Here is a 16,279-nt window from a genome sequence, read left to right on the forward strand (position 1 = left end):
TCAGTCATTATAAAAGAAATATATAGCTCAGTATTATGGAGATTAAAAGAGAGGAAAAGTCACTGCAGAGAACATTTAATCAGCACTCCAATCAAATAAAAATTAATGATAAAAATACCACCATATTTTAATTTAGTTATGGCACTAAAAGACATTTTATGTACATTATTTCTTTGATCCTCACCAAAAACAAGACATTTGTGAGAAAGGAAATAAGATTTGGAAATTGACTTTCTGTCGGGTACAGAATATTACACTTGATTTTACTGGGTGTGACAAGTAGAACTAATATTACTATAAAATTGACTTTGGCTATACAAGGCCGAGCTTATCCAGTTAACTTGACCTTTTTAACAGCATGAGCCTAAAGTACTGGAATGACCTGCTTGGACGATGTATATTAACTTAAAATGCCTGTATACTGGTCACCTCTCCCACTTACACTTTCCTATATAAACACAAGATTAGAGAGGGAAAGATTCTACCTCTAAACTTGCCAACAGGACGATTTATTAAACTCCAACAACCATTTAATGAAGCCAAAAGAAACTTTAGTGGGAAAAACACCCTTCTTCTATAAACATTAGTTACATATAGCAATGAGATACTGAGATTAAGACTAATTGGAATTCTATGCCAAAATAAAATTCAGTTCCCATCTCTTTCCTTAAGACATCATCCTACTAAATGAGACCCCTGAACAGAAGCAGAATTAACTGGCTCCTTTTAAGTTCGATAATTACAAATGCAAAATGAGTATCTTCCTGCAGACAGAGAGCCAGAGGACTACTCAAGCTAACACAATAATGGTAGCTGTGTGTGATAAATTATGTATGCATGATATCAAAAGCTGAATGGAGGGGAGAAATGGAGAACGCATTTGAAAATTTGGAATTTGCTCAATGCCACTCCTGCAGTATTTCCCCGGAGCGTAAGTGCTAAGCACAGCGCAGTCATAAGCTCTACAGTTCTGTATAATTTATCAACTTTTTTCCTTTTCATTTCTAACATTGACCCTTCATGGTTAACTGAAGAAACAAAGAGCTAAATAGCTTCCTCAGCCATTTGATAGAGCAATTATGAGCATCCTGACTGATACATTTTCTGCCTAATCTACTAACAAATGGTGTCCATTTTCCTCTTAATCTACACCCTGTCTCCACATTCGACTTGACACGTGCAGAACGCTCCTTTCCATGCCCTTGTTCTTGCGCCCCTCTTCATTTGTTTCTTTGTCATTACAGCTCTCTTATGTGATCATTATAATAGGAGAAAAGCGAATTCTTTATGACAATTTTCCTCAGCTGCCCTTGGTTAATTTTTTTCAAAATGTGATTCCTATGGGTTCTCTGACAGCTGGGCAAATTGAAAGCTAATCAGCAGAATCTTTCTGAAGTGTCTGTATCTTTCCAAAGAAATTTCGTGTCTTAGAACGAGAGGATTGGTGTTCACGGTGATCGGCAATGTAATGTGATAGAGCCATCTTGAAGGGGGTCCAACTGTTTAAAACTGGGGGGTGATAAGAAAAATTGAGATTTACCTCAGGCACTAACTTCCCCACGCTGCAATTGTCTTTACTTCCTCAGATATTAATCTGTCATTATAAGAACACTCATTTAGTGGTCTTCTGGTGGAATCCCTTAGGTTGAGAGAACTTTAGACCCAGAAGGTCTGAACTCATCCCTTGAAAGCCCTTTGTTTCTTGGGTGGAAAAAAAAAAAAAAAAAAAAAAAAAGATCTGGGAGGTTAAATGATTTACCCATGATCACATAGCAGGTGAGTAGCAGGTTAGTTTGAACTTGCCTGGTTTTGGGGTGCCTGGGTGGCTCATTCAGTTAAGCATCCAACTCTTGCTTTTGGCTCACGTCATGATCTCCTGGTTGTGAGATCAAGCCCGGCTTTGGGCTCTCCACTGAGCATGCAGCTTGCTTGGGTTTTCTCTCTCTCCCTCTCATTTTGCTCCTCCCCTGCTCTTGCACACGTCCTCTCTCTCAAAATAAATAAACATTTTTTTAAAAAAAGATGTGGCGTAGGGGTGCCTGGGTGGCTCAGTTGGTTAAGCCTCCAACTTCAGCTCAGGTCATGATCCTGTGGTTGGTGAGTTCAAGCCCCACGTCGGGCTCTGTGCTGACAGCTCGGAACCTGGAGCCTGCTTCAGATTCTGTGTCTCCCTCCCTCTTTCTCTGCTCCTCCCACACTCGTGTTCTGTCTGTCTGTCTGTCTCTCTCTCTCTCAAAAATAAATAAGCTTAAAAAAAAAAAAAGATGTGGTGTAGATACACAATGGAATATTATCCATAAAAAAAGAATGAATTCTTGCCATGTGCAACATGGATGGATCTAGAGGCTATAATACTAAGTCAGAGAAAGATAAATACCATATGAGTTCACTCGTATGTGGAACTTAAGAAACAAAACAAAGAAACAAAGAGTCAAATAAAAAAAACAGATTCTTAAATATAGAGAACAGACTGATGGTTACCAGAGGAGATGTGGGGTAGGGGGAAGTGGGTTAATAGGTAAAGGGTTTTAAGAGTACACATATCAGGTGGTGCCTGGGTGGCCCAGTCGGTTGGGCATCTGACTTTGGCTCAGGTCATGATCTCGCAGTCCGTGGGTTCAGGCCCCATGTCGGGTTCTGTGCTGACAGCTCGGAGCCTGGAACCTGTTTTGGTTTCTGTGTCTCCCTCTCTGCCCCTCCCCTGCTCATCCGTGCGCACTCTCTCTCTTTCTGTTTCTCTCAAAAATAAATAAACATTAAAAAAATTTTTAAAAAAAGTACACTTTTCAGGATGAGCACTGAGAAATGTATGGAATCGTTGAATCACTATATTGTACACCTGTAACTAATATAACACTGTATGTTAATTATACTAGAAATACATACATGTACATATTTTAAAATAAATAATCAATGAAGGGCATTATACGTTAGAAATGACCTCACTTCTCCATCAATGCAAGAAAAAAACCTAAACGGACTATAAGGGAATAAAAAAAAGTTGTAAGTAATATAGCAACCAAAAAAAAAAAAAAACCAGCAGAAGAAAAGAAAAAGAAATGATACAGTGAATATGAAAACCACTTTGTAAAGTATTGAAAACATTACTTTTCTGTAAGAACAGCACCTTTCATTTTCATCATCATTATCATCGCTTACTAATATTTTTCCTTTGTTTTATCAGGTACAAACCATCCCAAATGCCCCTGTTGCCTGCCCCTCCATGGAAACTCTTTTCCTCTTTTACTTTTTTTCACCTCCCCATCTTCCACTTCAAGTTCAATGGCAGGTAATTTGGGTGGAGTTAAGTGGTTTTGTCTGCTCTCATCAATCAATGAACAAGTATTTATTAAGAGTCTCCCAGGTGAGCATCCAGAGTTCTATGAGTGGCATTGCAATCAAGGGGCCACATTCTTTGGGGTCAGATAATTCTGCATTTAAATTCTCCTTTTGCATTTACCAGCTACATGCCCTTGGGTAAATAATCTGCTCATCTCTCTGCTCTTTGGCTTCCATCAGAAAAAATAAAATAGATAATACTTCACAGTGCCGTTGTATAACATGAGATGATAAATGTGGGAGAAAGTAACAGAGAGCATATGCTCAATAAATGTAGTTCCCGTCCACTTCATAAGGCTGTTACTAAATGAGCTAATGCTCAGGAGACAGTTATGCTTTCCTTGGAATAATTCTGCTCTGTGAGTTTGGCTGTTTTTAATGAACTTCGCTGCTATTGTTTCTGTTACTGTTTTTACTGCTACCGGGGGCTTGTGGTAACCATGTCTACCAGCTTTTGAGCAGCGCTTGAACATATCTTTATTATTATTATTTCTGAGTTCCCTTATTTCTTTGTTTCAGCTTGGGAATCATTTCTTTTCTTTGCTTAGTGCTGCTTTGAAGAAACAGCCAGATGTCTATACAATTTGTCGTTTCTGGCCATGTACTCTGTTCTTTAGCTACTGTGCTTTGTTCAGCTAAGATACCGTGTCTATGAAAGCTTTAGTAGTCTGGAGAAACTATAATTGTGCCGTTCTTGGCACACCAAATGAAAAACACTGAGAGATTAAAAACTGGAGATGAAGGGGGCCTTCTGTGTCACTATAGGTCTTTAACCTTTTTCTATACATAAAAAGAAATAATAAACCTTAAAAAAATTTTATATACCTTGCCTATTACCAGTATGACTGCTGTGATGTAAGATTTTTAAAATATCCATTAAAGTTGGCATAGCCAAAAGAAGGAACTTTGGATCATTTAACCTTCTTCCCAGTTTAATACTGTTTTTGGTAAAACTTAGATGGTGTGGCTTCTCTTTGGTTTGAATCCTCAGACCAAGAGCAACAACTCCCAGCTTTTAAGACTCAGACAGACCCTGGAGCACTTCATGATGGAAACCAAAGGGGCATCTCGAATGTTAAATTCACCAAGTACCTTTGGTTCCCTGAGCAGGGTTGATTCAGGGGATGCTAGGGTACTGTCTCTTAGTTTATATATAGTCTGAGACTGATTACAGAACAAAATGCGATTTCACTTCCCATGTCCTGGGACATTTATTCAGAACTACTGATTTGGCTTCCGCATTTCTCAAAAATTCCAAGAGATTTCAGCCTAACACAATAAGTGTTCATTTTTTGTCTCTCTTTTTGGTAATTCTTTGCTTCGCCATCTTGCTTTGAGGAGAGAATATAGTGTTACCATTCTCATATTTCACAGTAATTTCCATTGAAAGTTATTTATATTAGAAATAGGCTTACATTTTCCACAATCCAATTATACTATTAATGAGAACTGCACTAATTGCATTCTCTTCTTCTTTAAAATGCATTGTAAGAACAACGACATCAATCTCCCGAAGGTATTTGTTATGCTTCATTTTTGTCAAGTGCCCAGACACTCATTAAGTTCTATCCCGCGTTATCTTACTGAAGGCTCATGTCATCACAACCCCGTGAGACAGACAGACATCATTATCTTCATTGTACAGATGAGGATACCCAAACCCAGAGAGTTTCAGTTATCAAAGTAAACCAAAGTGTTACTCGGGGGTCTTTGACTCCCAATCCAGTGGTCTTTGCACTGCATCATGGATGACTCATTCATATTAGCTGAGCGCTCGAATTAAAATTTTAGTTCTCCTCAGCACCCTAGTAGACTTGAGGGCGTGTAATGGGCCTGCCACAAGTAGAGGAGGCAGTGTAAACAAATGTGTCAAGAATGAGGTTTCCCAAAGAGAGAGAAACCCCCAGGGGGTCTATTTAAGGCATCTCAGGCATAAGCTGCACTGGCTGGAACAGCTTATCCCACAGAGCAAAACCTCCTGGACTTTAAAAGGACAGCCTATAGGTGGAGTATTGGAACCTTTGAGAATGAAAGATCCTCAGTGGCGGTAGAAAAAACTGTGGCTCCTACTCAGTCTGGTTTCATAACCTACTGTTTACCAGATGGCACATGCATTGCAGTAGAGAGCTTGAGAGCTTCGTTGTGGCATTCTCCTGAATCTTGGGCTAATTCCTCAGTGGCCTCCATTATTCCTCAGTCCTTTTCTTTCCTGCCTGCCAACCTTGAGCAGAGTGCAGCCATGAGGTAGCTCCACAGCCTTACTCCCCCTACACGCAAATGTCTCTCCCGTGTTAGCTCTAAGCCCAGCAGTTACCCTCTGTTCCCATACTTACCGACACGACGGGCCTGACCCACTCCTCCTCACTAATGGGCAGTATATTGGGATTTCCTCCTCCAAAATCCGCATCCACCAGGATCACCCTCCACGGCAAGGTATTCACAGGATCTGAGAGTCTTGGAGGAAATGTAGGAAAGCCATTCCAGGCCAGTGAGGAAGCTGACAAAAGCAGAGAGATGAGAGCGAAGAGGGATGAGAGGCAGCAAGGACGCTGGCCTGAAGGGCACAGAGGCTGCTGCTGGGGAGTAATAATAATACGGACGGAAGCTGAGTCTCCAAGCTGGAGCCTCGGAAGGAGGGGCCCGCACTTTCAAGAAGAGATTGGACTGGGTCAGCAAATAACCAAAAACGGGAGGGCAGAATAACTTGGGTGAGGAAGAATAACCAGACTATATGGGCCATAGGAAATGCGCAAGGATAATATCCCCAGATGTTAAGAAATAAGGGAGGTATCCTGTGCCTCAGAAGGCAAAGCAGGAAGAAATTAAGGAGAGAGTTTTCTAAACTTCGTATCTGAAGAGGAAAACAAGACAGTAAAAAATGACTAAGTTTTGTGTGTCATTCACTCCACTGTAAAACACACACACACACACACACACACACACACACACACACGATGCAAGATTAATTCAGACCCATTAAAATGGAATCTCTGAAGGTGGTAGCAGGTGTGCATTTCCTAAAGTTCCTGCAAGCTCCCGATAGAGAACCCCCTGTCAAGAGAGCAAAGCAGATAGATTCTGGGCTCAGCGCCTTTTCTTCTTGTACGTCAGTGAGCAGGTCTAGCCCACTGCTGTACTCAGATAGGGTTTATCTGAGAATTTCCTGAGCTTCCTCTTTCCCTTCTCTTCCCCGTCTTACCTACACACAAGGAAAGATGTTCGAAGTGGTAACCACAGGCTCATCGAGTCCTTGCAAAGACCCTTCTTACTGCCTCCTCTCTGCTTTTGTCCTCAGCCCTTTCTCTCCCCACCCTCAGCTCCTGTGTCCATCCAGGCCAGCCTTCCTTCGCTTCTCAAACTGGCCAAGCATTTTTCCTCCGCACTATTTTCGTGCGTGCTGGTTCCTCTGCCCTTGCCCTGTCCTCCTTGCTTCTCATCCTCAGGTGTCAGGCCAACTGTCACTTCTTCAGCAAAGACTGAATAGGTTCCTCCTGTTATTCTCTCTCAGTGGATCCTGTTCCTTTGTTATTACCGTCTGTGAATATATGTGAATCCTACGTTTGCTAGTCAATATCTCTCTTCTCCACTAGACCATAGACTCCCATGTTTCCCACTATCTCTTTAGCACCTGGTACACAATACAGCACGTAGGACACGTTCCATAAATATTTATTCACTGTGTGTTGGATGAATATGGCTCTTATCTCCCTCTTTTGGGATTCCTTCCTCCAGCCTCCTCACCAGATCATGCACTACATTCCACAGACAGAGCATGCGTGGGGGAGGGGTAGAGCAAGGGAGACACAGAATCTGGAGAGGCTCCAGGCTCTGACTGATTGGCACACAGCCTGACGTGGGGGTTGAACTCACAGACTGCGAGATCATGACCTGAGCCAAAGTCGGTTGCTCAACCAACTGAGCCACCCAGGTGCCCCTCTTCCCCCTAGTTTAGTATTTGCTCTTATAACATGGGCCAGGAAAAGGAACACAAGTTTTGGGAAATACCTGTTATATCATGAACATAGTTAAGGTTGGTATGGGATCTTTTCTTCATGAAACATCACTTCCCATACAGCCTGTACTCCCACCCCTCCAAGGCTTTGTGACAATCCACAGAGCCTATTAGGGATGACTACTGATGAGTCCCCTTCTATCCCTTGTCTCTCAGGCTGCAGAAGTCCTGAAGGTTGATGGAGGGCCATGCTATTCAAACAGCAGGCGTGGCTGAGACAGAAGCTCCTGGTGCTGGGAAGCCTTGCCGTTGGGAGTCTCCTGTATCTAGTCGCCAGAGTTGGGAGCTTGGATAGGTAGGTAATTAAACACATACTCATGCCCATGTGACTTCAAGTGTCTCTTGATTTACACTTCCCTAGGACATAATCTTAAATCCATCCATTTGTTTTCCTCTCTCAAAATTCCCAAGAAACACGCTTTTCTGCAGTATTGATTTTGATTTATTGAGCCTTTGAAAAAAAGAGATCCAAGTTGCTCAAGCCAAGGTGTTCGTCAAGATCCATTTGTATTCTGTGTGCATTGACATTTGTTTTCAGAGAAGGGATAAAGCAGTAAAAATGTCATTTACGAGAGCTCAGTGTGGTCTGTGTGCATCTGGTTGTTGACCTCTAGCCATAGCAAAATGGTGATGTTGTATTTATTTATCTTCATTTTGAAATTTATGAGTGAGCAATTAGTGTGCTACCACAAGAGTTAAGATTACGTATGAGCCTGTAAAGTAGCTCATCAAGTTTGGAATCCATTGCCTTGGAAAGATGGCTGTAGGCTTGGGGAGTTTTAACCATGTTAATTAGGTCTGGTTCCAAGGAGCTGAAAGTATCAAATGAGGAGGCTGTCGCTCAGAGTAATTGCACAGAAAACAATGGAAAATCCATGGAGAGGAAATTTACAGAGGTAGCATTTTGGCTGTAAATAAGCAAACAGTTGAGAGATGATACTAGTCTTACACTAGTCCCAGCAACATCAGCTGGCTTGACATTGAGTGGCTCTGGACTGTCCCACATTTGGTATGATTGGAAAGGACAGAGAAGTTAATTTCTGGAATGCAAAGTTTCCTTCTTTGCCCTTTAAAATCAAGTCTTGCACCGGAAAGACTGAGGAATTCAATTCCCGTTTTTCATGAAAATGCGGCCACACTTAAAACTACCTTCCTTACAGTTCTCCTTTTCTAATCTCTAGAGCTTATCAATTGGTTATTTAGCAAATAATGTTGCAGTGGTTTTTATTTTCCTTCAGCCAGTGTCAATTTGGGTAAAGTGAACCCCTCTGATGCTTTTCAATTCAAAATTCCTAAGTAAACTTCCCACCCAGTGGTTTGCTGACTATGAGAAATGGTAGTATCCAGGCTCATCCCTGACTTCGAGTAGTTTTCTAAAGTAGTACTTAGTTATTAGTGAAAAGCGTGGAGGTGGGCACCATTGTCCTAGGTCCCTACTGGAATTTTTATGTCCAGATCTTTCAATACCTTTAGTTAGCTTCCAATCATTTTCCTTTTATTGAGCAATTGATCCAATGATCATTAACATATTAGTTACTTAGTTGATGACTTTTTCGTTTTTAACTTGGTCGCTAGTCTCCAATGGGGTAGCTTTTACAAGGAATTGAACTGTTTGGTGGGCTTTCCCGAAACCTCTCATTTGAGAGTTTGAACAGATGATGCCTAAAATTGACACGCACTTACTTAGGCCTATCCTTTAGTAACTGAGGACCCTGCTCTTTGGGAGGGAGGCTGAGCTCCAATACTTCTGCTCCTCCTGGTCCTAAGATTCCATGTTTTTCCCATGTCTGAAGCCCATGCACAGAACCTACTCTTCAGGAAAGGGAAATAATATATTGTCTCCTATTGTGAGTCAGGAAGTCAAAAAAGCAACTGTTCTGCAGGGTATGAGCTCCCAAGGTGGAAGATAGAAAGAGGACAGGAGGAAAGAAGGAAAATGGGCCTGTTTCAGCCTCTCAGCCAGAGTTCCACAAGAGAATTAAGTCCTTACAGAAAAGGCGTGGATTGACTATCTCTTCATTTCTCCCAAGGAAGGCACAAGCCTCATTTTGGATGCGCAGGAGAGAAGTCCATCCATTACATTCAATGGATGCCTTAGGGAATTAGGGCTTAATTTTGGACCAGAACCCAAGATGAGCTAAAAGATGAATTTGCAATATCCCAGTCAATGTGACAATAAAAAATATCGTTGTATGTGTTGCTACTTTCATATCTTCCATTTAGAACTCTAGTGTATTAATCCTATTAACGAATCTATAAACACAAAATTCACACTTCCCTAAAATATGTAATGTAGCACACCCCATTATTTTTGTCATAGTCCATATTTTCACGTTTTCTACAATGAGCGTGGGTTGTTTCTAAAATCAGAAAAAACAAACATCACAAATAATATGTGAGCGTAATTTTCCATACGCATTATGACAGATGTTTGGACAGGCCAAACCCTTTTCCCTCAATTCTTCGGAATGTGTTGGTGAAGTTTTTCTCTTCTCCCTTTAATTATAAACATCAGAGAAGATAAGGACGGTATAATAGGGTCTCTGGGGAAAAGCAAGAGACAGCCTCATTGCCACAGAGAGGGGAACATAGACTCCAAATAATTAGGGTAACTAGAAGCTTCAGTTGGAGGATTGGCTTAACAGCCATCCTGACTAATACTATACCCTTTAACAAGAAGGCTAAAATGCCTTCTCAGATAAACTCAGGGATGTTATAATGAGTTTCAGCTAGATTCCAGACTGTTACCCAAAAGGAAACTCAATTTGCCACCCATATTTATTGGCCATGCCAAATCAAGCCGGGACTCTAGTCCGGTATCATTAGGATCGTTACCACAGCTTTCTCTCTGTAAAAAGCAGTGGTGGTTGTTCATTATTTAGGGCAACGTTGAAGTGGGAATCCTCCTTTCTGGTTCCATCCATTGCATTCCTTCCTTCACGAGCTTGAGCGCTATAATTTACATGGGTTTGGCAGTGAGGACCTGAGGCTTCCTGCCCTGCCAAAGTCTTGTTGATTTCTGGTCCAGGGTGGGGGGGCGCGAGGGGGTAGGTGATAGATAGCACTTGCTGATGGCATGGGGTTTGTTCCTACATTCAGCAAAGCAGAAACATAATCTTGACCCCTTTAGATAGAAAGAGAAGCAGAAGAAATATAGTACTTGTCTAGCTGTCCCCAAGGCCAACGGCAGAAATTCTCATAGAATGAAAAAGCTCAGCAAATGCCAGGATTGGATTTTTGCAGGTTGATGATACAAATAGCCACGGGCAGAACCTGGGACCTCTATCCAGATTATATCTCAGGGATTTTTAAGAGCCACATGAACGCTGCTGAGCTGCAAGAAAATAATACCACATGAAACCCAAAAGACGCGGCTTCCTAGCCACCCTTCCGCCTCGCAGCTGAAGATTATAATCTCCTGCCTCTCACGTCTTCTAAATGATGCTAACTCGTGGGCTGTGAAAAGGCTATTAGTATGGCTGGTGTCGCTTGTCTGTCCTGTACTGTGAACATAAGTACACGCTGTAGTCAATTAAGTGCTTGGTGAATAAAAATTTTAAGGAGCACTAATAAAAATAATCCCATCAATTATGTGTGCTCCATTTAATACAGGGTTGCTTAAAATAAAATTTCCCAAACATATGTTCATTATGGATTGCAGCAGGCTGGGAACCAGTAGTGTTATTTATGCATTTAAAGTCCTACTCTGACTAGGGAAGCAGAAAAGTGACAAGTTAGTTGCAATGAGCTTCTAAGAGCCTCTTTCTGTTGCTTTCAGGCTACAACCCATTTGCCCCATCGAAGGACGATTCGGAGCCCGCAGCCAGGCCGAATTCCCTCTCCGCGCCCTGCAGTTTAAGCGGGGCCTGCTGCACGAGTTCCGGAAGGGCAATACTTCCAAGGAGCAAGTTCGCCTTCATGACCTGGTCCAGCAGCTCCCCAGGGCCATTATCATTGGGGTGAGGAAAGGAGGCACAAGGGCCCTGCTTGAGATGCTGAACCTCCATCCAGCGGTGGTCAAAGCCTCTCAAGAAATCCACTTCTTTGACAATGATGAGAATTATGCCAAGGGAATTGAGTGGTATAGGAAAAAGATGCCTTTTTCCTACCCGCAGCAAATCACAATTGAAAAGAGCCCAGCATATTTTATCACGGAGGAGGTTCCGGAAAGGATTTACAAAATGAACTCATCCATCAAGTTGTTGATCATTGTCAGGGAGCCAACCACAAGAGCTATTTCTGATTACACTCAGGTGCTAGAGGGGAAGGAGAGGAAGAATAAAACTTACTACAAGTTTGAGAAGCTGGCAATAGACCCAAATACCTGCGAAGTGAACACAAAATACAAGGCGGTAAGAACCAGCATCTACACCAAACATCTGGAAAGGTGGTTAAAATACTTTCCGATTGAGCAATTTCACATTGTGGACGGAGATCGCCTCATCACGGAACCTCTGCCAGAACTTCAGCTTGTGGAGAAGTTCCTAAATCTTCCCCCGAGGATAAGTCAATACAATTTATATTTCAATGCTACCAGAGGGTTTTACTGCTTGCGATTTAACATTATCTTTAATAAGTGCCTGGCGGGCAGCAAGGGACGCATTCATCCAGAGGTGGACCCCTCTGTCATTACCAAATTGCGCAAATTTTTTCACCCTTTCAATCAAAAGTTTTACCAGATCACTGGGAGGACATTGAACTGGCCCTAAAATAATAAGTCATATAACACTATGTGTTGTGGCTGGAGACTCACAATGTCTCCCCTAGATTAAAAATATGCACTTTTCTTAGACACAGCTATCCGAGTCATTTTTCCATGTATACTTGTACATACGCAGTGTGTGACCAAATATAAGATCAATTCTTTTTCTATTGAAAATTGACAAAAAAAAAGCAAACAAAACAACAGTTTGCCGTCTGAGTAGTTGCATCTTTTAAGCTATTGACGAAAAGAAAAGATGGTGGTATTGGGGGACAGTGACTTCAGCTATCCTCAAAGAGTTAGTCTTCCTTTGAGTCAGAATTTGCCGCCCACCATTTTCATAGGTTTAAGCCAAAAGATTATGTGTGAAAACGCACCAGTGGCTGCGAAGCTTCAGGAGGTAGAGGATTCAGTTATGCATTCTTTTCTAAGGGAAAGCTGGCTCTTTAATTCAGAGACTGAATTGGTGCCATGAAAACAGAAAATACTATTTTCTTATTATTTCAAAGAATGTCTTGTCTCATAAACTTGACACTGTTCCAAAGTTCCTGTGGTGATTTTGCACTATTGTTTTCTCGTAGAGACCATGGTGTCTGTCACACGTGGCATGTCAATCACACATTTGAAAGTTAAGTCCTTTCACTTCCATGTCCTACGTCCACAAAGAGAAATGCCATGTACATACTGTATATTGTTGTAAATACTGGTTTCACACTAAGTAATTCTATTTTGTAAACTGAATATGGCTATTTAATTTATTGTGAAAATTAAATTTATTGTGGTATTTAAAAATGGAATGGATTAAAATTACTCTATGTGCAACCTTTTTATTCCCCCCCCTCATTTTGTTTTACGTGCCCCCTGCTGGCTCCCCAAATCAAGGCTGTTTGTGTGCACGCCAACGGGCTTGGAAAGATGCGCTGCTCAGTTAGATTTCTGTACCCTTGTGAAAATGCTTTTATGGAGCGGGGTTGAGGATCTTAAAGAAAACATCTCAGCCATCTGGAAATCTAGTAATACAGCCACCTCTACTCCTGCTGCAACTTTGTAACAATTAATTTACTTGCAATTTTACCACTGTGCCGGGAGAGAGACAGAAATACTTTAACGTAATCAAGGCATAGAAGAATCACAATTTCATTTGAACCTCTAATCAGAGTCAGACCAGTAGAGAAATTAAATAAGATCAGAAAACTTGTGTGGCCTCTGTACTGAAAGCTGCTGATGCTTCAAAAATGAATACAAACTCCCCCCCCCCAAAAAGGAATACAAACTCTCAGAACTCCCTCTTTGAGATGAAAATATATCAGTCTCCTCAGAAACGATCAAATGCGTACTGTTGCTCTTACTAACATAAACATATGGCTCATATTTCCAGCCAGAGAAATTAATGCTAAATTGGGTGCTTGCTAACATCAGATACATTGTACCGTGCTTAAATATAATTCAGAAAACCATGGAAAGAGGTATCAACCACAAGAACAAAAAGAGGGATTTTTCACGATCATAGCTGCTCATCCGGTAGAAAATGTTTAGGAGAGTTTTACTCCACATCACATTGAGAGTGCCTAGAGAAATCAGCAAATTACCATGGGTTCCCTTTGGATTGTAATAAGCGTTGATTTTCTCCATGAGTTGTTTATTCTGTCCAGTGATTTGATGGTGAACTTGCCTAAATAAATAGCCCTTTCCCCTCTGGTGTTGGTATATATTGCTTCTCAAGCTACAGCCTTAGTAATCATCTCTACTGTTTCAATTAGCAATGATGCCGTTCTCTCAGCATGGGATGGACGTGACTCCAGCCCACGCTGACAGGCCAGCTTCCCACTCACTGCGCAGCGACTCTGGAGAGCGTCTCGGGTCTCAATTCCAATCCCTTCTCCCTTAAGCTGTGAATGAAATCAAACATACGGAATGTAGCATTTGATTTCCTTGTGCCTCAACTCTCAGCTAACCATCAGAGTAAACTCCGAATGATACGTTCAAGGTCATAATTACATGCTATCATTAATTCTATTGTAACTCTTTCTAGAATACTGCAGCTAATACAGTTTTATACCAGAACTATCAAAGTATACCCCAGTGGAACAGTGATGTTTCAAAATCTTAGCCGAGGTATTCCACCAATAAAATTGAAAAACAGCAATCTTGGGGTAACTGAGTGGCTCAGTTGGTTAAGGGTCTGACTCTTAGTTTCAGCTCAGGCCATGGTCTCACGGTTTGTGGGTTTGAGCCCAAATAAATAAATAAACTATAAAAAAGTTAAGAGAAAAACAGCAATTTTTTCCTAGATAAACAGAGGAATTTTTTTTTAAATAATGAATAGAAATTTATCAGTGATAAATTTTTTTATTAAAATGTTTTTAATGTTTATTTATTTTTGAGGGAGAGAGAGTGTACAAGCAGGGGAGGGGCAGAGGGAGAGGGAGACACAGAATCTGAAGCAGGCTCCAGGCTCCGAGCTGTCCGCACAGAGTCCGACGCGGGGCTGGAACTCACAAACCGTGACATCATGACCTGAGTCAAAGTCGGACGCTTAACTGAGCCACCCAGGAGTCCCCCAAGTTTTTCTTAATTTTTGCTAATGCTACCAATAATATATATTAGAGTTTATTCTGAGATTCTATTTGGCTTATACTGACTCTTCTAATTTGTTATTTTTGGCTCCATAAGCCATTGTTTCTTCTTCACTCTCAGCAAAAAAAAGTTCTGTGATTTCCAATTGTTTCGCTTTCTAAGTAACTTTGAGAATTGTTTTCAACCTTGGAGCCTCCCCACAGAGACCTAAAGCAGGAGGCCTGGCCTGGGAAGATGTTTTGGAGGTAGGTTTCATTTCCCTGAAAGAAAGAAAAAAAACAGCCACAGCCACTGCTGGTTGAGCAACATAGAAGTAATCCCATAACTTCATTGCATACTTCCGCTGGAGGCTTTAAACCTCCTTGTTTAGGAAAATGTTTCCTGTTGTCATCAAACAGGCAACAGATCTCTAGAGAAATCCTCTAGATTTACGTTAGCTCCACCAGGGTTCTCTCTAATAAGTTACTCCTTTTACATCGTGAAATCTTTGCATTCCTCCTGGAGGCTTGGTGGCACCATACAGCTTTGTGAAACAGTTCTAGCTGCAAAGAGCAAAAAAAATCTAAGCAACGGTGAAGTTTCTGATGGACCGAAAGGCTGAAATAACACCATTTTGGAAGCTAAGGAATTGCAATTACAAGTATACAAACTAGAACTGGAGTCCTGAGACATCAGAGAGAAAAAGAGACCTACCGTAACCCCCTGGACACACAGCCCCAGTTCAAGTGCATCACCTAGTCACCTGAAATCACCTCACAGAAGCACTTTTCCTATCAACTGCACTGTCGTATAGGAAACCTCTAAGACATTAGGGCCTGTGCTCATGGATGATAAAGCAATGGCATGTAAACCAGCATAATCACATCTGATCTTAGATTTGGCACCTTTTATGTTGAAGGACCAGCAAGAACAGTCACTAATTGCCACTAAGGCTGATAGGGCCTCACGAGAGCACCATTCGTGGTGCCACACCTCGTACAAGAGCCCTACTGTACCCGCAAGGCCCTTTGAGGAGCATTATCTGGGACACTGGAGGCATGTTGCTGCAAAGGGAAGGTGGGAACCAAGGGTAAGGGAAGCCCAAACTCCAGCCCTGCCAATAGCTTTTGCTTTCTCCGATTAGCAGTGAGCTAGATTGGATGAGCCTAATTTGAGGCTCTTCATGAGCCTAATTTGAGAAACTTCCGGGGATGGACAATTTCAAACGATCATAAATAGTGTTTTCCCGCCAAAGACTTTTGTATTCTCTTGGCACACTGAGCAGCCATTTTCCACTCAGGAGAATGGTCTACAGTATAAGCAAAAAAAGAAGAGTTCACCGAAAACATTTCCCCTAAAAATGACTAAATACAGCCAAATCTTAGCAATTCGGACTAACAAGGTGAAAGTACAGAATATTTTCAAGCAAATTCATTGCAATGATTCCCAAATGCATAAGGTGCAAAACTGTACTAACATACTGAAAAATATCTAATTGCACCTGCTTTACCAAATAAAAGCCTCTTAATTGGCTTTTTTCCCCCCAAATCGGTGTTACTCAAGTGTTTCAAAACAGTCTGTTCTCCTAAGTAGGTTACTCAGGCCCTCGAGCATCTGTTTATCAATTTTCATAGCAAACCTTTCCTTTATAGCTAGACTAAGGATGAAAT

The 16,279-nt window shown here is 41.5% G+C and overlaps 1 protein-coding gene across 5 annotated transcripts in view; it reads left to right on the top strand.

Moving 5' to 3' along the window:
* HS3ST5 (heparan sulfate-glucosamine 3-sulfotransferase 5) overlaps positions 1-15,561 on the top strand; it is a 262,836-nt gene extending 247,275 nt beyond the window's left edge. For 4 of the 5 annotated variants that reach the window (XM_015065381.3, XM_015065382.3, XM_053222357.1 and 1 more), the window contains 2 exons: positions 7,508-7,646; positions 11,130-15,561. In XM_015065381.3, the coding sequence (XP_014920867.1) occupies positions 7,540-7,646; positions 11,130-12,060 (1,038 nt within the window). In that variant the 5' untranslated portion in view covers positions 7,508-7,539 and the 3' untranslated portion in view covers positions 12,061-15,561. The remainder of the gene's footprint in view (positions 1-7,507; positions 7,647-11,129) is intronic. The other variant, XR_008298386.1, reaches the window with a different exon arrangement.
* Positions 15,562-16,279: the final 718 nt, after the last annotated feature.

This window comes from Acinonyx jubatus, chromosome B2 (assembly GCF_027475565.1).
Source record: "Acinonyx jubatus isolate Ajub_Pintada_27869175 chromosome B2, VMU_Ajub_asm_v1.0, whole genome shotgun sequence".
Classification (NCBI taxonomy): Eukaryota; Metazoa; Chordata; class Mammalia; order Carnivora; family Felidae; genus Acinonyx; species Acinonyx jubatus.